General features: G+C 48.3%; 3 protein-coding genes and 1 long non-coding RNA gene across 5 annotated transcripts; 3 read left to right on the top strand and 1 right to left on the bottom strand.

The window, feature by feature from the left end:
- Positions 1 to 3,356: 3,356 nt before the first annotated feature.
- ccdc3a (coiled-coil domain containing 3a) lies at positions 3,357 to 9,621 on the bottom strand. The gene is made up of 3 exons (XM_057022706.1): positions 8,584 to 9,621; positions 8,185 to 8,362; positions 3,357 to 4,236 (listed from the first exon to the last, which is right to left on the bottom strand). The coding sequence occupies exons 1-3, from the start codon at positions 9,021 to 9,023 to the stop codon at positions 3,931 to 3,933; spliced, it is 924 nt and encodes a 307-aa protein (XP_056878686.1). The 5' UTR covers positions 9,024 to 9,621; the 3' UTR covers positions 3,357 to 3,930.
- Positions 3,669 to 8,381, top strand: LOC130519369 (uncharacterized). Of its 2 annotated transcripts, XR_008948290.1 has the most exons (5): positions 3,669 to 3,800; positions 4,941 to 5,118; positions 5,192 to 5,321; positions 5,688 to 5,763; positions 8,056 to 8,381. It is a non-coding gene; the product is annotated as an uncharacterized LOC130519369 (long non-coding RNA). The 2 variants fall into 2 exon arrangements; XR_008948291.1 differs by having other exon boundaries at positions 4,941 to 5,321.
- A 645-nt stretch (positions 9,622 to 10,266) lies between the features above and the next one.
- optn (optineurin) lies at positions 10,267 to 15,204 on the top strand. Its single transcript, XM_057022659.1, has 13 exons — positions 10,267 to 10,495; positions 11,402 to 11,523; positions 11,611 to 11,819; positions 11,901 to 12,062; positions 12,152 to 12,333; positions 12,419 to 12,509; positions 12,621 to 12,736; positions 12,836 to 12,985; positions 13,185 to 13,269; positions 13,626 to 13,784; positions 13,875 to 14,017; positions 14,155 to 14,231; positions 14,600 to 15,204. The coding sequence occupies exons 2-13, from the start codon at positions 11,403 to 11,405 to the stop codon at positions 14,710 to 14,712; spliced, it is 1,608 nt and encodes a 535-aa protein (XP_056878639.1). The 5' UTR covers positions 10,267 to 10,495; position 11,402; the 3' UTR covers positions 14,713 to 15,204.
- Positions 15,205 to 15,713: 509 nt separating this feature from the next.
- mcm10 (minichromosome maintenance 10 replication initiation factor) lies at positions 15,714 to 21,097 on the top strand. The gene is given in 20 exon segments (XM_057022735.1): positions 15,714 to 15,916; positions 16,268 to 16,331; positions 16,410 to 16,715; positions 16,792 to 16,980; positions 17,076 to 17,204; positions 17,318 to 17,519; positions 17,623 to 17,788; positions 17,905 to 18,072; positions 18,285 to 18,401; positions 18,489 to 18,576; positions 18,579 to 18,678; positions 18,797 to 18,891; positions 19,072 to 19,185; positions 19,311 to 19,469; positions 19,559 to 19,891; positions 19,962 to 20,089; positions 20,340 to 20,453; positions 20,524 to 20,669; positions 20,745 to 20,787; positions 20,866 to 21,097. Coding segments are annotated over 19 exon segments (2,685 nt in total). The 5' UTR covers positions 15,714 to 15,916; positions 16,268 to 16,324; the 3' UTR covers positions 20,947 to 21,097.
- The last annotated feature ends 823 nt before the right edge of the window (positions 21,098 to 21,920 follow it).

Consider the following 21,920-nt stretch of genomic DNA (forward strand, 5'->3'; position numbering starts at 1 on the left):
GCCGGCGCCACAGACAGCGCGTCACTTTCACAGTCTGTGCTCAGCAGAGATGAGCCGCTCCTGATCTCTGGAATTCAGACCGCCGGTTTGGCTTTGAAAACCACAAAACTCAAATTAAAAACATCAAAATGGCTAATTAAGCAACTTGTAAACTGGCAAGAAGGTGAAACAATATTGAACGGAAATTAAGCTCATCTAGCAGAAAATTAGGTTCTCTTCTTCTAATCTGACTGTGTATTCCAGAAAAACCCCAGAGGAGCAGATGTGTTGATTTCCATATCAACGTTTAGCCACGTTGCCGTAGTTACAGTGTCCAGGAAGTGGGATGTAAACGAACTGACATCAAAAACGGATCTTTAAGCATTTAAAGAGGACAGAGACTATTTGTAGTGAGTCCTCCTTCAAATTACAGCAATTTGTGTTAAAACTGGAGTAAAACTGCATCCTGCCACAAGAGGGCGATTAAGCTTCGTTTTGCTAACGTCACTGTTGTGCATTAATCAGCTAATTTAATGGTTTTGTGAGTATTGTTGTTGACGGCGTCCGCCTGGCAGAACGGCTCGTCAGGCTCAAACGTGCGCTGCTGTGGCTCCAGGGTCTCCCCGTGCGTGTCCCCGTCCACGGCCCGTGCGTGTCCCCGTCCCCGGCCCGTGCGTGTCCCCGTGCGTGTCCCCGTCCCCGGCCCGTGCGTGTCCCCGTCCCCGCCCGTGCGTGTCCCCGTGCGTGTCCCCGTCCACGCCCCGTGCGTGTCCCCGTGCGTGTCCCCGTCCACGCCCCGTGCGTGTCCCCGTCCGCGGCCCGCGCGTGTCCCCGTCCCCGCCCGTGCGTGTCCCCGTGCGTGTCCCCGTCCACGGCCCGTGCGTGTCCGCGGCCCGCGCGTGTCCCCGTCCACGGCCCGTGCGTGTCCCCGTCCCCGGCCCGTGCGTGTCCCCGTCCACGGCCCGTGCGTGTCCGCGGCCCGCGCGTGTCCCCGTCCGCGGCCCGCGCGTGTCCCCGTCCCCGGCCGTGCGTGTCCCCGTCCGCGGCCCGCGCGTGTCCCCGTCCCCGGCCCGCGCGTGTCCCCGTCCGCGGCCTGTCTTGTATTTACTCTCCTGCATGTGACCACAACTAACAGGCATTCTGAGCGCCGTCCTGGCGAGAAAGGCCCGCAGCGGCCGGCGTGCTGATGAGGACGGGTTCGACCTTTGTGTCGACGGGGCTTGTGTGTCAGACGCCTTCGACAATCACGCGCACATATCAAGAGTTGGCACGATGGCGGCCGGAGCCGCTGATTGTCTTCTGTTTGTCTTTTCTCCTGGAATAAATCCTGAATGACCACAACAGGACTGGCTGGGCTCCTCATTCGCGCCCGTTCTGGGAACAGGGGCCACGTGTCCTTCAGCTCCGTGTTTGTTTAAACAAACTGCAGGACCCGTGGATCCCGACGCTCTCCGCCGCGTTAGCTGGCCTGTGGTGCAGCAGATGTTGGGCGGGCAGGAGACAGATGGTGCAAACAAGGGAGCACGTGCGGCTCCCACTCGGAGGTTATTCCACATTATTAGAGCATTAAATCCAGGCTCCGCACACACACGCTGGGCAAAAATGATCGGAGTTTACATTTCAGCATGTAGACAAGTGTGTAGTTGAATCAAGAGTCTCTCAAGAGTGCACGTGAGGGCACAGACGAGCTCACAGTTGGTTTGGCTGCTTATTTTGTGCTATTGCATAAAAAGAACAATGGAAGTTATGAACTGTAAAAGTAGCAACATGCTGCTCCGGCACGTAAAGTAAACCGTGATTAATTACACAAAAATGACATTTAAAAAAAAAGTCATTTTACCAACATGTGGTTGGTAACTAGGTAACTGAGAAGATAGCTCCCAACATCAATAAATAAAAACAAATTACAAATTTTCTTTTTTTGTGATGTCTTTTTTTGTGATGCATTCAGGGAACTCTTTTGGTGAAGTAATTCTCAGCACTCCAACCGCCCGGCGGGGGGGCGCTGTTTCTTCACAGTAAAGTTTGTCTCATGAATGTTGGACCTGTAATTCCGGACGTCCTCCCGGTGCTTTTATGGGTCCTCCAGCTTCAGGATCAGGACTTTGGTGGCCACTGAGGTGCGAATGGAGCGATCACACACGTGTTTGCATGTATGACGTAAGCACCTGGTCTTTGTCTCCTGTCTCCTGTCTCCTGTCCTCGTCCTCTGTCCTCTGTCCTGTCCTCCGTCAGCAGGAGACACATTAGCATCAGCTGCCCTCTGTCACCGATCCGGTTCAGCTTTATTTAAACAGCGTCTGAGACGCTCGCGCTCGTCTCCCGGTGCCTCACAGACACTCAGAGGCCGATTCCAATAATAATAATAATCCTTCTGTTTCCTGTTGACTCGTGTCAACAAATCCAGCGTGTCCGACGCTGACGTGTTGATCAGAGAGGAACGCCGGACCCAGCGGGGCGGCGTTGGGACGGTGCCACAGGTGTTGATGGGATAAAAGCCCAAAACACATTTGTGTCATTTATTTGTTCACTGGTGTGTTTGTACAGTCGTTTGTGTCGTGTGTGTCGTCTCCAGTCTCCACCGGCCTCATTAGTTCGCCACCGTCTCCTCCCCGTGGTCGCCGCGGTCTTGTGATACCTCCCCTACCTCCAGCCTTTGGACATTTCCACTAAATCAGAGGAATACTTCAGCGGCGCCCTGCTGTTCGGAACACTGGTGCCCACACAGACACATTCCAGTCAGTTGATGGAGCAGACGCACACACACGCACACACACACACACACACACACACACACCACACACACACACGCGGAGCGGCTCCTCTGACCTCAGCCTCTCTTTACACTCTCCGTGTGATGCTGCGTGGCCCAGCTGAACGTCTGGGTGTGTGTAGCTGTTTGTTTTTATACTCCACTCACCCAAACCTTAATAGCCGACGTCGACCCCCCCAAACCCCCCGTGTTCACGCTGACATGCATCGAATCGGACTTTAGAGCCAGAAAAACAAGCAAGAAATGGTGCGTTGCTCACTGTGATGAACTTCCTGCGTCGGCTTTACTCAAGTTGCGTCTTTCAGCTCATTATTTTGATTTGTTTTCTTGCTCTTCAACCTTTTGACTGAACCTTTTCTCTTCTAATCTGCCTCTATTCAAAATACAGGATTAGGAATTAGCTATTAACCACTTTTATTCAGCTCCAAATGACCCTCACACCCCCAAATGGTACCATGTAAAGTGTCCTTGAGTGTTAGAAAAGGGCCTTTAAATAAAATGTATTATTAGAATAAAACTGCGCTGTTGAGGGTAATAATGGGTTCGTTACAAGGGAAGCATCGTTAGCTTCAGGCAGACACGTCATCATTTGATTAGACAGACGCACTTTTCTGTGTGTTTATTGACTCTTTTTTACTGAGTAACTGATGTGATTTACTTATTGTTACAAATCTCCAGACGATCCAAAGTATAATTACAGAGTTTAAGAATAACGAGAACATAAAAAAGGTTCAGCAAATGCAGCTTAGCACAAAAAAGCTTCTATGACGGCTACATTCTGCATCAGCCTCAAGATAATTAGCATCAGCAAGGGTTTATACTGTAGTTTGCTCCTTTCTGGGGACTTTTGCTCATCGTTGCTCATCTCATTCACGTCCCTCCACAGTTTTGCTTTGGAAATGATCATTATTGGATGTTCAGCGTCAAATTAAAGGTTCTTCTCGAGAGATTTGGATTCCTGCCGAATTCTGACTCGCGATGGCTTCAGACACGACAGCAGCAGCAGCATTGTGCTCTTCCTCCTGTCCAACATCTGTCCTAACTATCGGTGAGTGGACGCTGAAACCTTCAGACCTATTCAAAGTGTGCAGAAGCTTCCTACAACGGTGAGCTAGTCCCCGCGTGGCGGCTGCCCAGCAGTCTCTCCATCCGCTCGTTCCAGTCTGGCTGCCGGGGAGTTAAAGTTGCGTCCGCTGGCGTGTTGCCGTGCTCGTGTAGCGCCCCGGCTGCGGCTCTTCCTGCGTTATGGTGTTGAGGTGACGCCCCGCCATCCTGTCGGCGGCCCGCAGCTTCTCCCGCAGCTCCCGGGCCTCCTGCTCGGCCCTGCGTGCGGCCTTGCGGGCGTTCCTCAGGGAGCGCTTCACCTTGCGCACGCGCTCCTTCAGCTGCCGGTTCCTCCGCTCGACGGCGTCCAGGCGCTCCTGCAGCTCCCGGCCTCGTTCCTCCTCCTCGAACAGCGCCGCCTGGACCGAGGAGCACATCAGCTGGGGGGGGAGAGGACAGCCGGTCGTCATTACACAAGACCAGAAGCACCAGGGCGCAGTGCTGCTGTGGATGTTCCCTGCAGCCTCTCAGAGAAAAGGAATCTTTGATATTAGTGTAAATCCCTGCACACTTGGAGGGAGGACTGAAAAAGAAAATGCTGACCAGCACTTCCATTTCTCCACCTACAGTCACGGAAGACGTGCACAGACTCGGCTTACTGCACCTTTCTCAACCTATAGCACTGAATTTTAACCAAATCTCCCCTATTAGTGAATTTAATAAACTCAACACTTGAGTTTGTACTGCTTAGAACAACTAGATATTACAGAATTTACATTGAATGTGATGCAAAAGAGCCAAACTAATGCATATTCCAGAAATACACAAGTTCTGATAGAACATTGGCTCCATATAACAACATCTTTTAAGAGTAAATGTTGGACAAAACGACAAAAAAAGGTTTTAAATAAACACAGCCAGTTTTCATCAGCTCCAGGTGGAGGTGAGTGTGTGAAACGTGCCCTTTGATGTTTCTGGGGCCCTAATTTTCCATCTCATTAGCGGAGCCGATCCGACCCGGGGCCGGCGGGGTCAGCAGGGGTCACTGCTCTGATCACAACATGTGTTAAGTATGGTGACGCGTTCAGGCGCACGAGGAAACTCAGACGTACAGTAATGCAGGCAGCACGCTCGTGTGTTTCAGGGACGCTCTGCAGAAGCCGAGGAGATGTTTAGCCAACGTTCTTCCGACCGTCCTCCCAAAGCCGATAACAGAAGTCGGATTATCTCATTGGAAGTGGAGCAGCTGCTCTTTGTGTGTTTCACAGGAAAGAAAAATAATTCTGTCTGCCTGATTTACCTTCTGAAACACTCTTAAAAAGGTAAATCCACACATAAAGTATTATTATTATTATTATTATCGTTATTATTTTAATGGAGTGGATTTGTTGGCAGAAATCCGACATGATTTCTTGAGGAAATAATGTGAAGCTGCTGGTTTTGGGAAGAGGAGACATTCCCTTCCGTTTATTCACACACTCCCTTTTACATGACAGTGGAAGACTGACAGCTTCCCATGGTTACGGTGCGTCTCTCCGCAGGAACCCCAACACACACACACACACACACACACACACAAACGTTCAGCACCTGTCAAAACATCCGGTTGTTACCTGCCTGCTGTTAAACATCATCTGTGCAAACAGCGTTTAGTTCGCCAGGAGGATAAAATACATTAAAAAAAAGAGTTCTGTAACTCTTTGTTAAATTCAGTAAAACAGTTGTTGACTGGAAAAATTAAAGCTTTTTCCAAATAAAAAAAAAAAAGCTTTATGAAATAAGTGATTATTCCTAAACACGTGAGCTGAGATCAAGTCATTGATGCACATCTAATATGAAGCAGTAGCCTTGATGTTTTATTCACTTTTATCCCTCAAATTCATGGCTGCAGGTTTAAAACCTCAGCGTTTGTCCCAGATTGTCCTGAACGCACCGAGGAGACGGAGCACAATAAGAGAAGAAGTTAGGTTCGTAAATTCCTTTTCTCTTCATATAAAGACCCAGCGTGAGACCCCACAACACAATTTATGGCTTCAGCTTGTGTGTGTGTGTGTGTGTGTGTGTGTGTGTGTGTGTGTGTGTGTGTGTGTGCAAGGATTGCTGGGCATTGGTTTAAAAAACAATAACAAAAAGAGGAGGAGGAGGTAAGTGATGAAGAGATAGGAGCCACAGAGAGGAGGCAGGAGAAGCGAAACGGCCTCAGGATCAGACTTTAAGGCCACTTTAATAGAAAGTCAAAGATAAATGGGGGGAAAATACGACTTAAACTCAACTAAAGTGACCAAAAACACTACAAAGTTGTACAAATTGTAGCAACGTAGTCGACTTATTTTGGCTCAAATTGAGCACTTGCACTGAACACAAAACATGATTGTGTGCGTGTGTGTGTGTGTGTGTGTGTGTCTGTGTGCGTGCGTGCGTGCGTGCGTGCGTGCGTGTGTGTGTGTGTGTGTGTGTGTGTGTTAATCCTTTTAAATGTCCGTATAAAAACTTAAAGAGGCGTCAGAGGTAGTTGGAGGTGTTTACTCGACAGTTACGGCTGGAAATTCCACTGTTAATGACAAAAAGCTCCTATAAAACCCCTGCTGTCACTTTCTGTGATGTATCAAGTCAGATCACATAAATAAACTAAAAAAAGAGAAGAAGAAGAAGATGTAAAGAGTTCAGTGGATAGGAGGACATCTGTATTCAGCGGCTGATTAGTGGTTTTCCCGGAGTCTCCTGGTCATGGTTAAGGCTGGTTAAGGATAAAAGAGGAGTCTTTAACACCACCTAATTGAAGGTTCTGGCAGGAAAATGGAGGAAGTCTCTTGTCTGCTTCTGGAGGGAGGTCTGGTTCCCATGGAGCTGAAACCACCACGCTGACAGAAGAAGGAAGGGAAGGACAGGGGAGAAGGTCCCTCCCGCTCTCAGAGCAAACCACCTGTTTTGTCCCGCCTGGAGGTCACACGCTCGACAAGCAAGCGCTTGTCCTTGAAACGAGCCGTGTCTTTAACCGCTGCCTCGCTGACCTCTGACCCCACACATCACAGGTCGGCCCCTGGAGGTCAGAGAGGGAGAAGAGACGCACCTCTGCCAGCATTGCTGCCGTTTCCTCATGTAGCTGCTGAGGTTTTGCTACCAACTCTAAAATAACTGCAGTATAGATCCATTTCCTGACCAGTGAAGCATGTGTGAGGCTGCAGGGTGAGGTCAGGGAGGTCAGGGAGGTCAGGGAAGGTCAGGGAAGGTCAAATGAAAGTAAGAAGATCACACATGGCGACATGACAACCACGCAACATCAGGAGCCACTTTGGGCTTTCAACTGTGTGTAAAATACACTCAATGTTTGTGGGGTTAAAGGTCACGCCCAAAAGCTTAATGAGATCATTTTAGCAGCAAGCTTTCGTCAAAGTTTAAGGTTTTGGAGCAGAAATGGCTCCTTTTTACACAGCTGTTGTTACTCCATCCTCAGGACCAATAGAACATGTGAACATGGCTCCGAACAACATGAGATCAACTGTAAAGCAGCCGCACGTTTGGACTCAAATGCAGCACGACTTCAGCGTCTGGCTCTAAAATCTGCCCCCATCCTGCAACATTTGCCCTGTTTCGATGACATCAGAGCAGATTGTCACGATCCCTGGGTCCAGTTGCCACGGCCCAGTTTTGGGGAATGAACTGAGCTCAACGTGCGCTGCAGGACTGAAGCTCCGACAGGTGGCTACTAAATGATGGAGGTTTGAGGTTTTGAGGCCTTTCCTCTGATCTCCACAGGTCAGGTTCTGACCCCAGATCAGCGCTGCCAGTCACACACACGGGCTCAGATATTTAACCTCTGACCCGTTGACAAACAGGATCCCGTCTGAGGAATCGGACAACGTGTCCCGGCCAGTCGAGTGGCTCGGCTCACTTTGATCTCCCTGTGATCAGCCTCCACACACAGGCCTCCTGTGGTCCTGTGGAAGTGTGAGGACCAGCCAAAATGTCCTCACTTTGCTAGTAGAATGCAAATTTTGGTACTCAGAACACACACACACACACACACACACACACACACACACACATGCGTGTGCCTGTACAAACAAACACTTCTCTTGCAGCTCACATTCATAAATCGTCAGCAACCGTATGTCTGATTTCCTGCTGTTTGCCTGTGTGCTTTTAATCTATTGTCTCCATGGCAACGAGAAGATATGAAGTCTGTTGGCATCCTCTCCAAACACCAAGGAGGCGGATGCAATTAATGAAAGATACATTTTAATCTTATTTCTTCCCAGGGGGTCTTCCAAGGAAAAGAGGCAGCATTACCATGGCAACCAGCTACCCAATCACACTGCATGAGAGTCCTGAGTTGATCATGGGTTAGTTAAAAAAAAATAAAAAAAATCCGTAAGTGTGTGCCTCACCCGACTGTCCTCCTGGACGTCCCACTCCGGACTGAAGGTGTGGAATGGCTGACTCCCTTGGGTGCAGTTGGAGAACTGAAACAGGCTGGAGAACGTGCGCCTGTTCTCACTCGTGTCGAGGAAAATGGCGTCCTGAAAATTGACGCCGTGGGGGAGGAGGTTGTAGTTCTCATCCATCCTAGAAAGGAGATAAACAGCAGGGTCAATTAGTGGATGTGTAAAGGGATGTAATAGTTGCCCTGATATCATTGTGTCAGTGTCACACAGTGGAACAGCAGAGAAGAGCCTGAAGATCAGAAAACTTGGTAATGTGGAAAGTTTAGCCTCAAGTGAACGGATGATAAAATGTTCCGAGCAACTATGACCGTAAATCCAGTGTGTCCAGGCTCTGCGCCTCACCTGAGGAAAAAGAAATAGGAGTAGTTCTCCATCACTGTGTGGGACTGGCAGGATAGATAACCCAGCCCGGTCAGATTCAGCCTTGATCCAGAGGGCACTTCCAGCATGCTGCCCCAGGCCTGGTCGCACAGCAACTCCACCTCTGCGGAGTACAGCAGCCCTTCCTCTGCGCCCTCGTACCCATAACTGAACCCAAACGGGAGCGAGTTGTACAGGCTTCCGGTCCCGCCGCCCACAGGCTCCCGGTGGATCGCCAGGACCCTGGCGTACACGATGATCTCCGCTAGTTCGGCTCGACAGCCCTCGCTCAAAGGTCGCCATTCCGAGGGCAACTGGCACCCGTGCGTAAAAGTGTCCAGATGCGCTAAAACGCTGAGCGCCGTCAGGAGAACCACGGAAAACATTCCGAAATGTGGGAAAGCTTCTAAGAAACTGTGCATGATGTGATGATACGTCGCTGAGAAAATATTACCCCCTTTGAGGTTAAAGGTACCTTGATGCTCCAAAGCTACCAAAAGTTAAAATGCATACATGTGTTACTTGCACTATATTCTAAAAGCACTGGTCTCTCTTTAAAAACACAACTAAGCAAAGTTGCCTTTTCCTTCCACTAATATTGTCGAAACTCAGCTTGAACAATTCCAACCTGTTGCTGCTGCTGTCGCGGTTTTATCATCTGTGTCAGCAGCCACACGAGCCTCACCGGAGCGCGGACGGTGCGTTCAAAGACGGGTGGGACATTTGAGCTTCTCACGAGGGAACACGCGCACTTGTTGCAGCGCATGGCTGAAAAATGACAAAATTAGTGTTGTGTTATTCATTATTTTAAACTGTGCCCCGCAATCGGAATCAAACACAACAGACTCAGTGTTATAGATCCGGGAAATGGCTCAGTGTTTACAGCCCGTTTGTGATCATTCTTAAATTGGTCATCTAGTCTAGTCTCATTTCAGAAAAGGTTGAGATTAAAGTGATGGAACGGAAGGTGAGTCTCATTTAAATACTCTTCTTATATTTATGATGCCGGCACTGATCTTTTTTTCTTTTTTTTAACAAGAGCCTTGTGAATGGAATATTTATTTATTCGCGTTAGGTTTGAATGATATATCACTGCCATCTAGTGGACATAACTAGGCACACGCCTGTATATAAGAGTTTAATAAATTAACGTGTTTCCCACTTTGCCAGAGTGAAATAAATAATGTGACATTCTCAGATTTATTTTCTGTTTTCTAAATATTTTAACTGGATATTTGTGCGTTTCATCAAAATAGAATAATGTCTCTACTCCCGTTTTAAGGTGAAGTGAATGAGCAAACATCCCTGCGTCAGTCTTTCCAAAGGCCAAGGGGACGCAAAATGGGAATTCCCGCAGTCAGGTGACTGGCCCCTCCCTGGGCGGTGAGCAAACACACCCATCGTCAGTCAGAGTGTTATAACGCACATACAGCTCATTTATACTGCTCCACTCAAGGCCGAGACCTGGCCTGTGACGTCACTTTAAGGCAATATAAAGGCTAAACACTGTTATTGCTTTATCTCACCACAGGAAACACGGAAACGTACCTTCACAATAAACGCTCCAACAGAAGACGTCAACGTCGCAGTTCGGTTCTTGGTTTATCTTTCACCTTAACCGTTACAGCCAAACTATAGCTTCGTGATTTGAACTTTAAAAATAATATTTTCTCCATTATTTTTGTCCTTTTGGTCGTTGTTGTCGCTGTAAAATCTGAGTCACGCCGCGGTGTGATTTTATTTTGAAAACTAATTAGCAGCTCGCGCTTCCGCATCGCCAGCAGGTTCCAGGAGCCCAGAAACAAACGCACAAGTGTGCTCTTCGTTTGTTTCTCTTTCTATTCTCCCTTCCAACCTCCACCCATCGTGTCTCCGCTTCAGCAGCTCACGGCAGGTGAGTCCAAACCCTCCAAGTTGTTTTAATGTTCGACATGACGCAGTTCGGGAAAGGGGCAGAGGCAACATCCGCGTTGTGTAAGTTACTTTCAACTTCGAGTTGTTTACCTTTTAAATGGGACGGGACCATCCAAAGAAAGTGAGAGATTAAAAAGAACTGGTCGAAATGACCTCCCAGAATCCCTTTTTAACAATAACCCGCCGGCAGATTGCACCATATTGTCTCGTTCGGGTTTAAAGTAGCTCTTATTCAGAGAGAAGCGACCAGCCTTCATGGCTGCTGAAACCACTGAGTCACTGATCAGATGTCACACGTAGATTAACAGAAAACTCTTTCCTTTAGCCTCTTTAGACACAAAACCATAGAAAAATCAATCAACGACTTGTTTTATGGTGTCCCTGTTTTTGCTTCCCAAAATATGATGATTTTCTTAGTTAGTACCTTTAATTACCTGTTCACATATTTTCTTCTAAAATCATGAAATCTTTGTAGACTTTGACACTTTGCTCATATTAAAATGATTCATGTGGAGTTTAGTTCTTAATTCCAAGGAGATCTCTGGGCTAGGCTTGTTTCCTGGTGGGCATCTATGAGGCTCCAGCAGCTCCCTGTGACCCTGAAAGGGAAAAAAGTGGTCAAGAAAACGAAAATGAAAGGAAACCAATTTCTAAGCAGATGTTTATCTTCCTGTGGTGGTGCTGCAAACACATGATTGGGCGGCGCTGCGCCTTAGCTGCGCGACAGGTAGCGGGCGCTTCCCTGGCTGGGTCACAGAGCATCTTTGAGATCTACTGCAGAGCCGATGAGATGCGATCTGCAGCAGGACAACATCGGACTCTGCTTTAAACCACGTGAACGTTCTCCTCTGTCCTTCTATTGACCCTAATTGATGTGTCATCTCAGCATGACATCTGGAGGCCCCATGATGAACGGCGAGGTCCCCCATTCTCCCAGTAATCCTGGTATGCTGGAGGAAACCCTGCATCAGATGAACATCCTCATTCAGGAGAACCGAGACCTGAAGGGTGAGCGTGGGTGTCTGCTGGGGCGTTGAGCAGTTCCCCTGATCCTCCCAGGACATTTATGTAAATTCACATGTGCCCTTTGCTCAGAGTCGCTGCGTCAGACCAACCTGGCGATGAAGGAGCGCTTCGAGGGTTTGGCAGCGTGGCGGGAAAAACAGCGGGAAGAGCGGGACTTTCTGGAGAGTCGGCTGAAGGAGGCTCGGGATCGAATGGAGGCACTGACCTGCCAGAACCAGGAGCTGAGCGGGAGAGCTGGAGAGGACGGGAAACCAGGGGGTGCAGCAGGAGGCGTGCACGTGAGGAAATAATGGCTGATATAAAGCTAGCTCTGTCACCGCTTATTATGCCGGGTCGTTGATTTTTGGTGTCGTGCACAGGTGATATCGAATCAGAGCGCAGAGCTGGATGCGCTGCGTGCACAGGTCGCACGCCTTCAGGCGGAGAAGAACGACCTGGTGGCGTTGAACTCCGAGCTGCAGCTCAAGGCTGACCAAGACTTGCACGACGACGGGTCTTTCATCGAGATCATCCGGGTTTCGGTACACATATTCACCACGACATGTTTTCACGACATGTTTTCCTCTTGGTCCGTATTGGAAGACGCGTGCGTGATGTTATTTGCTCTCAGGACGGTGGCGTCGATGGCTTAAGCGAAGCCTGCGGAGCGGAGCACGGCAAACGTCCTGACCTGAGCATGACGGCGTCCCGACATGACACGGAGGCGACGGTGAGCCAGCTGCTGCAGTCGCTGAGGAACGAGACGCAGCGCGCCGAGCTGCTGCAGACCGAGCTGAAGTCGTCTCTCGACAGGTAGACGCACGCCGCCCGTTGGCGTTCGTAGCACAACCTCGGAAGATTGTTGGACGTTTCACTTTGAATCAAATGTTTTCAACAGAATTGCAAAACTGGAAGAGAGGAAGAGTCAAACAGAAAGATCCACTCAAACAGAAGCAGAGGTCAAAGACGAGCCCAGCAAAGAGGATAAGGTACTGACACCACATCAAAGCTCACATCAAAGCTCGCTGGATATGATGGAATACTAAAGATTTCTGTCAGATCAGACAAGAGATGAGATAAGATGTTGGCGAACATTCCAGGCGCAGTCGGAGGTGGAGAGCATGAAATCCCAGATGAAGACGCTGTTCAAGGAGCTGCAGCAGGCTCAGAGCAAGCTGGATGAAGCCGAAGGAATGAAGAAGAACCTGCAGGACAGGTTGTGCGGTTTTTAAGTGAAACCAGAAGAAGACTTTCATCTGTTGGCTTTATTTGTCTGGAATTGGGGGGGAAGTGTCTGAGTTTATCCTGTTTGTAGATGTCGGGAGGTGGAGCAGGATGTGGTGGCCCTGAAGGCCCAGCTGGTGGAGAAACAGGCCGTCCAGACAGAGAACCAGCGGCTGAAGCTGCAGCTGGACAGCATGGAAGCGCAGTGTCGGGTGGAGCAACGGAAGGCAGGAGAGGAGAGGTCCGAGCAGCAAAGATTCGCCACACACACGGAGGCGTTACTGCCTGAGACAACACGCTCTCCATCCTGTTTTCATTGGATTTTTAGAAATCTGGTTTTAAAAATAGCAGTCAAAGTAACGTCGGGCACAACCTTGAATCGAAGGCTTGATTCTGTTAAAATCCCAGCGGACTTTGATCGCTGTGGTCTCCCCTCACAGGAACACCCTGGCCCAGCTGAAGGATGCCTATACCAAGCTCTTCGAAGACTACAATGAGCTCAAAGAGGAACAGAAGAAGAAAGAGGTCCGTTTATTTAGCCTAGCAGATACCTTCATTTAAGTATCAGGTCATAAAGAGATTGACACTGGTTGTTGGTTCCACTACTTCCACCCTTTTGACAGGATGAAAGTGTTTGAGCTGTGCTGCAGCTATTGTTTGCAGCCAAATACAGGCTAGCAAAATCCACCTTTTATGCTTTTTAATGAACACATAAGCAACAATGCGCTAAGCTCTAGTTACACCTGACCACATCCCATACATAATATAAGCTGCTTTAACTGAAGCTAAGGGTCCCAACTAATAACAGGCCTTATGTGAGCAACAGTCCCCCAAAATATTTCAAAATTCCAGGGAGTGACCTTTTCTTTTTGGCCCCGCAGACTCAGATGGTGCAGAAGGAGCTGCTGGACAAGGTGCAGGTTCAGCTAACTGCTGCTGAAGAGGCCCTTGCAACAAAGCAAGGCAAGATTGATCAAATGAAGCAAGAGATCTTCCAGAAGGAGAAGGAGCTGGAAACCATATCCGTCTTCCAGGCCCAGGTTGGCGAGAACATACATTTTTTCCTGATTTCCGATCTTTCCATATGACCTGGCGTTGACCCCATGGGAACGTGTTTGCTGTGTGTGCAGGCGGAGGTGTATTCCTCAGACTTCTACGCAGAGCGAGCGGCACGGGAGAAGCTCCATGAGGAGAGGGAGCGCCTGGCGACACAGCTGGAGTATGTGAAGAAACAGAACACCCATCTGCAGGAGGAGCTGGACTCAATGGGCCGGTATGGAATCAAAGACCACAACTGTTAGATGGTTCTTTTCGAGGTCCTGATGTTCTCCGATAATGTCAGAAATGACCTCTTCTATACGTCCTCTAGTTGTGTCCTTTGTAACGGGTTATTGTTGTGTTTCTCTGCAGCCAGGGGCTGAATGAAATGCAGAGGAGACATGTGGGCGGAAATCCACACGGAGCTGGTGCCTCTTTGGTTGGAAGAGGTGAGCAGATGCTTTGCTTTCCTGCCAACTGTGGTTGCACTCTAATGTCTATTGACCAACACAGTTAGCTTAGCTTAGCTTAGCTGAATGCCAACTGTTTCAGTTAGCTTTAGCTGGAAACATCAACAGAGAGGTTGCAAGTGTCCACCATGGACAGTTGAGCATGGAAACCCCACTTGGCCATACACTTGTCAGATAAAAGCTTTTTATAAGGGTAAACATATTTAAAACAATATTTATTCATGCCTTTCCTTTATTTTGGACATGTGTAATTACTATCTAGACTAGTTTTCACTGGATGTGCACATTTGCTAGGTGAATGTTTGTAATTTTGACTCATTTAACAAGCCTGTGATCCTGATCTTTAGGAACCGACTGGCAACATCCAGTGGGCATTCCTGAACACGCCTGTCCCAAGTGTAATGAGATCCTACCTGATCTGGACACTCTGCAGATTCACATCATGGACTGCATCAACTAGTCCCCCATCATGAAAGCATCAGCAGAGCTCTTTTTGCACCTTCCTCTGTCTTCCTCCATATATTCCGTGGGACACACGTTCTGTTTCCGAGCTGTACTATATTTGTAGTGTTGGGAACTATCTTTCAACTTTTTGAAGATAATTCTAGAAAATCAAAGCAAAGGATGGTGACTTTCTACAGTCTTGAACAAATCATAGTCTTTCAAAACTTTTTTGCCTCAAGTGTATATTGTTCATTATTAGTTTGATTTAGTGGGAAAATGAATGTGCACCAAGATGGCACTCGACATGAGTGCATGTACTGTATTATAATCTGCAAATAATACTTATTCATTCAAATGCAGCATCTAACTCTTTAATATATTGATGTGACAGACTGTGCAAGGTAATGTGAAAGCAGTTCAGCACTGTTATGTTGCTTATGAAGTGTTTTCAGATGGTACAGTGTGTTAAGAATGAAGAATTAAACTGGAGAGAATTCTGTTCCCAAAAGTCTTTATGTGTGTTTTTCAATAACGACCAAAATAGGACAGTGAATCACAATTTTTAAACAAATGATCCAAAGGTTAGTCCTGCATTTAAAAAGTATGTCATTTTGAGTAAAATGTAAAATTTTTGTAAAACTTCCAAATGTCACAGCAAAAGTCACAGCAATTTTCAGAATCTTAAGTAAATTTTCACAAGCGCAATATAAATAAACATCAATAGAAAAAAACTCAAGCCTAAATTAATACATGCTTAAAAGTTACCCATGCATAAACAACCCTTTATATATAGACCACATTTTAGGAAAACAACTGAAGATGAAATCTTTTAATCAGCCCAAACAACTGGATTAAGAACTTAATAGAAATTTTATGGTAGATTTTCAATATGTTTTCCCAGTGTTTTTAAACACACTAATGTTACTGTAATATAAATCGAGAAGACACTAGAACGTATGGTTTGTTAACCTACACGGTTTTAATAAAGCCAGTGTTTTACTTCAGGCAAATCTTTGGACGCCCACCACGGCTTTGACAACACAGAAGGGTCCTTCGTTTAGCGCCAGATTAGATTTTCGCCTCTTCGACTCAACAACAGTTCGCGGATTAATGTTTCTTTTTTTAATCAAATATGATCACTGGATTATATTTATACGTTAGACTGCAAAACTAGATCATTTTGAACCTTGACCTTTGCCGTAACGCCGGTTCAGTAGAAGGTAAGTGCGCTTGAGCAGTCGCTAAATGGCATAAAACGCGTAAAAAAGGGAAATGAACATAAACTTGTTACCTTCAACCTAAAATAAAATGGGTAAATCACAGGTTATAACCGAGTATCTTTCATATATATAGATACATAGTAAATACAATAGAAATACCATTTATGGTCCTACTTGCAAACGTTGCACTAATCTCTGTTTTATGGAAACTTACGTAGAAATCTCAACGTTCACTAATTTCAGCACTTTGCTTTAATGTGATGTAGAATGTGGAGTTTAAAATATTCATCTAGTCGTCATTTTCCGTAAGAATGTTCTGACTTGCATTATTTTCATTTGTGTGATAATTAGAAATTCTCTGTCTTCATATCTGGTGCCAGGCTGTTGGAAATTATTATCATCTCGACAATGGACCGTGAGTATCATATTTAAACCATATTACTGCACAGTTTATAAGATCCAAACATTATAACGTATGAGTGTCTCCTCAAAGGTGATCTGGACGTTCTGACGGCCCTGCTGACTGAGAGTGAAGGTTGTGGAGGTGAAGCTGACACTGAAGAGCAGGAAAAGAACCCATTAGAACAGGAAGAGGACTTTGACAGTCTGTTTGATGATGACAACGAGGAGGAAGAGTATAAAGATAGTGTGGAGGAGGACGGGCAGCACACGGGGGCAGGAGATGAAGTGTCGGGTCTCTTTGGAGATGTGGACGATATTGAAATTGAAGAGGAAGCTCAAAAAAATGGCAGCGAAGAAGAATGTAAGACCCTGAACAAGTCCAGGGAGGATTTACAAGGTTCGTTTCTCTACTTCTTACCCGATGTACAGTTCTGGCCCGTATGTCCAAATGCATATAAAGGTCTCGTCCTCAGAGGAGCTCAGACGCATGCAGGAGCAGATGCAGCGGCTGCAGCAGCAGCTGGAAGCCTCCCAGAAGGTTTCCAAGCCGTCTCCAGGTTCAGGGCAGACTCCAGAGAAGCCATCTGGTCCCACACCAGTACTTCCCAATCAGAGCAGGGCCAAGCCAACCAGTGCATCACAGAAGACGGGGACCCAAGCGGGTAACAGTGCACATTTGGTCATAACGTGCACAGTTTCTAAAGAAACCGGCAGCTGTTCATGGAGGTATTTATCAGAAAGTCTGTTTCCTTTCCAGCAACATCTTCTTCCCCTCCAGCCAGAGCAAACGTCAAAGAGTCCTCTGCTTTCCTCGAGGAACTAAACAGTGCAAACTCCTTCAAGCACGGGGCGAGGGTAGCTCACAAACCCAAACCGAGCACCTCAGGTAATATCTTGTATTTTATTAACCCGCTTGAAATAGATTTGTGCCTCAGATATATATTATTTGGCATATAAAGTTATGATTTGGGTGTATTTTTATAACTTCCTCTTCCTTAGGAGACAGAGGCCCACTGGTGGAGATAAAGCTCAGCAGTTCCTTTCAGCCACCAGAGGCTCCGAGCGAGGCCGCTGCTCCTCTGCGCTCACCCCCGTCGTCCCAGAAGAGGCCTGCAGCACCTCCAGGACCACCAAAGGCCCCCTCACTTCCACAGATTCCAAAAGATGTAGCTGTTGAGAAGTACTCTGGCCTGCGACTCAGGTGAGTGAGGACGCCGGAGACGTGAATTTCGACCTGGCGTGTAAGAAAATCCAGAATTTCCCCTCTGGGTTTTGGGTCAGTCGTGCCTTTCTTCCTACTACAGAAGACCACGCGTTTCCTCCAGCGAGATGGACCGCAAGATGGCTGACCGACGAATGATTCGCCTGTCTCAGCTGCCGGAGCGTTTGGCTCGAGAGAAGCTGGAAGACAGTGACTGGGTGACGTTTGCTGTGGTGGTCAACAAGACCACGCAGAAAAGCAACAGCAGCGTAGGTGTATTCCTGCTTCCTGCTTCGCTCTCGAGCAGGAGAGGAGCCGCTGTCTTTGTGTCGCTCCAAATATCAGCGTATTGGATTCTCGGAGTCAGTGGTGCTTTTTCGTGCAGGGGAAAACCTTCAGCGTCTGGAAGCTGAATGACCTCCATAACCTGGACGTGTTTGTGTCCTTGCTCCTGTTTGGCGACGTTCATAAAGAGCACTGGAAGACGGAGTTCGGCACAGTCATCGGCCTCCTCAACGCAAACCCCATGAAGCAGAAGGATGGATATGACGGGGTGAGTGGACACTGGCGGAGTCAGGACGCTCACAACTGTTGACCCTGTAAGGGAAAAGCAGTAGATGATGGAAGGAACATCTCTAGTTTGGGTTTAACCCTTAACCCTCGAGCAACAGGCTAAACTAGACCAGCATAATGAAAGATTTAGTAAGTTTCTCCATGAATTCCTGCATGTTATGGTTGAAAATGTCCTGTATTTTCACTGAGCAGATAAGCCTGACGGTGGACAACCCACAGAAGGTCTTACTCATGGGGGAAGCTCAAGACTTTGGCACCTGCAAGGCCGCGAAGAAGAACGGAGACCCATGCTCTCAAATAGTGAACCTGGTGCGCCCCTCAACGTCTTCCTGCAACCTCACGGCCGACCGCTGATGTGGTGACACAACCTGCACCTGTTTCTCCTCTTTGTTCCAGTTCGAGTGCCAGTACTGCCAGTATCACGTCAAGGCCCAGTATAAGAAGATGAGCTCAAAGAGGGCAGAGCTGCAGTCTTCCTTTTCTGGAAGGCTCCCAATAAGGTGAAGGGCAGCGGCCTGAGGGGGCGTCTGTGTCAGGAGGGATTCCACTACGGCGGCATGTCCTCGCCAGCCTGCGCCGCCTCCCTGTGAGCTCTCACTCTGCTGGTGACACAGCATCCAGTGGCATCAGTGTTGATCTGAGTGTTGCTGTGACAACCTGCTGCTGCTGCCTTGTCTCTTCAGTCACCGCTCCGTGTTTTGCAGGACGGCGTCCAGACCAAACAAACCCGTCCAGAAGACGCTGGACACGCTGTTCGTGAAAGGTTCAGCTCAGCTCCTCGCACAGGCCAAAAGTCTGGGTGAGGAGCAGCGATTCCCGATTCACTCCAAAATCAGCGATGATTGTTGAGGGTTGGGGCAGAAGTTGGTGTGTTTAGCGTGTTAGCGTGACGCTCCGTAACAGGAGAGAACGATGCATCGGAATTACAGACGTAGCAAAGACAAATCTCATGCTTTTTGGTGTTTGTGTTGTTCTGTAGCTATGAAGTCTGGGGAAGTCTCGGGTTGTTCAAACGAATTCAGGAGCCTGATGTCGGTGCCGACGCCTGGGGCCCTGCAGCTGAAGCGGCACCTGGCCCAGGGCAGCCAGACGGGTATCCTGGTCCTTCCCTTCCTCGATAACGACGACCTGTTTCTGGCAGTTCATCATCTGGATTCTGCCAGCAGTTGTGAAACGGCACCAGTTATTTCTGTTCATTATACTTTTATCTGCCTTCAGCTTCTAAAGATGCAACTGGAGCTCCTCTGAGGTCCATCTCAGCGAAGGAATTACTGAAACAGCAGAAACAGAAGCAGCAGGAGCTTCGGCAGAAACGCCTGCAGAGAGCAGAGGAGATCCAGAAGAGGGTTCTGCAGAACTCAGCGGGACCCCGACCCTCCTCCTCCTCCTCCTCCTCCTCCTCTCCTCCTCCTCCTCCACCACCACCTCCTCCTCCTCCTCCTCCACCACCACCACGTCCTGCTCCACCACCTCCTCCTCGCAGGGTAAGGGTGCCCTGATGTCCCCCAAAGCAGCGTGTGAGGTTCCCAAGAGGACTCAAAGCCCTGCCGCCCCCCACGCCCCCACACTGGGACGAGGCTTCTCTGAAGGGGAGGACATTCTCTTCTTTGATAAAAGCCCCCCGCAGGCTCCAGCTGCCAGCTCTCTCAGCCTGTCAGCCGCCAAGATGGCCGCCCTGAGGAAGCTAAAAGCCAAAGGGATGGGCCTGGCCAAGGAAGACCCCAACGCCCTGAAGAGGAAGAGGGGGGACAGTTCTGAAATCAGCACCAGGGTGGAGAAGAACCTCGCCCCACCAGAAGGTAACATCCTGCTGTTATTTTAGGTTCTTAGCTTGAGTCTTAGGTTGCTCTTCATTCCCTTCCTGTGCAGAGTCGCCCTGTGACACAGACGAGGGGCCAGCTCAGAAGAAGAGGCGAGAGCAGCTCCTCTACCTGCAGTCGGAGGAGTTCCAAAAGATCCTCAACGCTAAATCTCGCCACGGTGCCGTGCTGCAGGCGGTACGAACGCGCAACTCTTTAGCGACACATGCTTCTCTTCGGATCCAAATCCTACAATCTAATGTCATTTATCCACTTGAACCGGAGTTTGAAAACACTGTTTTCAGCGTTTTCAGATTCCAACAAGCGTCATTTCGAATTTTAAGTGACGGTGAGATATTGTGACTGACTGACCGGGCTCCATGCGTCTGGGATGCTGTCCTCCGCTGTGTGATTTGGACCTCGGTCCCGCGTTGCTCTTCTCCGCCAGGCGGAGTACCAGCTGCAGGAGAGCTACTTCAACATCCTGGTGAAGAAGGAGCAGATGGAGGAGAAGATGAGGGGCATCCGGGAGATGAAGTGTCGCGCCGTCACCTGCAAGAAGGTAGTCGCACTCACACGGATCAGGTCCAAATGTCCCGGGGAGTAATGAGCGCTCGTGTTTTTGCCCCCAGTGCAATTACACCTACTTCAAGCCGGCGGATCGTTGCGTGGAGCAGAATCATGCGTTACGGTGGCACGATGCCATCAAGCGTTTCTTTAAATGTCCCTGTGGACAGAGAGCAATCGCGCTGGACCGACTGCCCAATAAGCACTGCAGGTAAGAAAAGTAACAATAAAATAAAATAACAATCGCTCTTCAGTGTCACATGACGACAACCGCGTGTGGTTCCAGCAACTGTGGGCTGTTTAAATGGGAGCGTGACGGCATGCTGAAGGTGAGATTTCTCATCGTTATCTGGTGAAAACGGCAAAATATCTGCGGGAATCTTCATCGGCTCTGTGTGTCGGTTCAGGAGAAAACTGGACCCAAGATCGGCGCGGAGCTCCTGCTGCCTCGAGGAGAGGAACACGGCAAGTTCCTCAACAGCAAGTGACGACGCTGAGCGGCTCCTGGTCGGCGTTCCCTCCATGTGTCCCTCTGAATTATGTTTTTATCATCTGCTGGGAATTTTTAGCTCTGTAGTAATATTGGATTTCACTGAAATTGATGGAACAAAATAAAATATTGCGACATTTAAAGTCAAAGCGAGCTTCTGCTGAGTTGATGCATGTTGCTGCCATTATTCAATACACATCTCGGTGTTTTGAATTACGGTGCAAATAACTGTTTTCTGAATTAATCAGAAAAAAGCTGCCGTTTTGCAGCCTTTCATGTTTTCCACTGGGTGCAGTGCGCGGGCGCGGCCACTAGGTGGCAGCACGATGCGAGACGCAGGCTGCGGCCTCCGCTTTTGCCCCTCGGAGAGAAACAGACTGAGGACCGGGGTGGGTTTATTTGGGGCAAAATGCCCACAGACGCTGAAAAAAGAAAATTGGAGGACGCTAACGAAGATACTGAAGGTGAGATGAGTTTTTTTCTTGAATAAACTGCCTCAGAAGGTTGATGAGCGTCTGTGTTGCAGGAGGCTCTTCTGATCGTGACCCTGAGGAATCTTGGTCCACGTGGATCCACCCAACACCTAAATCCAGGAACGCGAGGACAGACGTGAGGGAAACACGGTGCCAGTGTCCTGCTTTTTAATATCTGTAATTACCTGAGATTATTTCTGTTCAGAAAGTCATGATGTCAGTGAAAGCAGGACTTTCGGTCACTTCCTGGTCAGGATCCAGATTAGGGATCGAGGATTGTTGTCACAGAACAATGAAAGCTTGTCTCTTCTGTTTTATTAGTTTAATCATATTTTAGACCAATGCTGTTGATGTGTGAAATCATGACAACAGAAAAGGTCAAGAGGTCACAAATGTCACTGCTGTGTGACCAAGTTGTTGAATCTTAGGAATTCCAGAAAGCCTCTCGTCCCATTCCAAGCTTTTATTTTCTGAACTGGCTAATATTTCCAGTCAGGAA

Source organism: Takifugu flavidus, chromosome 22 (genome assembly GCF_003711565.1).
Source record: "Takifugu flavidus isolate HTHZ2018 chromosome 22, ASM371156v2, whole genome shotgun sequence".
Classification (NCBI taxonomy): domain Eukaryota; kingdom Metazoa; phylum Chordata; class Actinopteri; order Tetraodontiformes; family Tetraodontidae; genus Takifugu; species Takifugu flavidus.

Coding starts and splice junctions, on each gene's coding strand:
- ccdc3a (XM_057022706.1), bottom strand. CDS start 9,023: ATGCACAGTTTCTTAGAAGCTTTCCCACATTTCGGAATGTTTTCCGTG. Junction 8,363..8,583: donor TCCTATTTCTTTTTCCTCAG/GTGAGGCGCAGA, acceptor TCTCCTTTCTAG/GATGGATGAGAACTACAACC. Junction 4,237..8,184: donor ACGTCCAGGAGGACAGTCGG/GTGAGGCACACA, acceptor CTCCCCCCCCAG/CTGATGTGCTCCTCGGTCCA.
- optn (XM_057022659.1), top strand. CDS start 11,403: ATGACATCTGGAGGCCCCATGATGAACGGCGAGGTCCCCCATTCTCCC. Junction 12,737..12,835: donor AAGAAGAACCTGCAGGACAG/GTTGTGCGGTTT, acceptor TCCTGTTTGTAG/ATGTCGGGAGGTGGAGCAGG. Junction 14,232..14,599: donor TGCCTCTTTGGTTGGAAGAG/GTGAGCAGATGC, acceptor CCTGATCTTTAG/GAACCGACTGGCAACATCCA.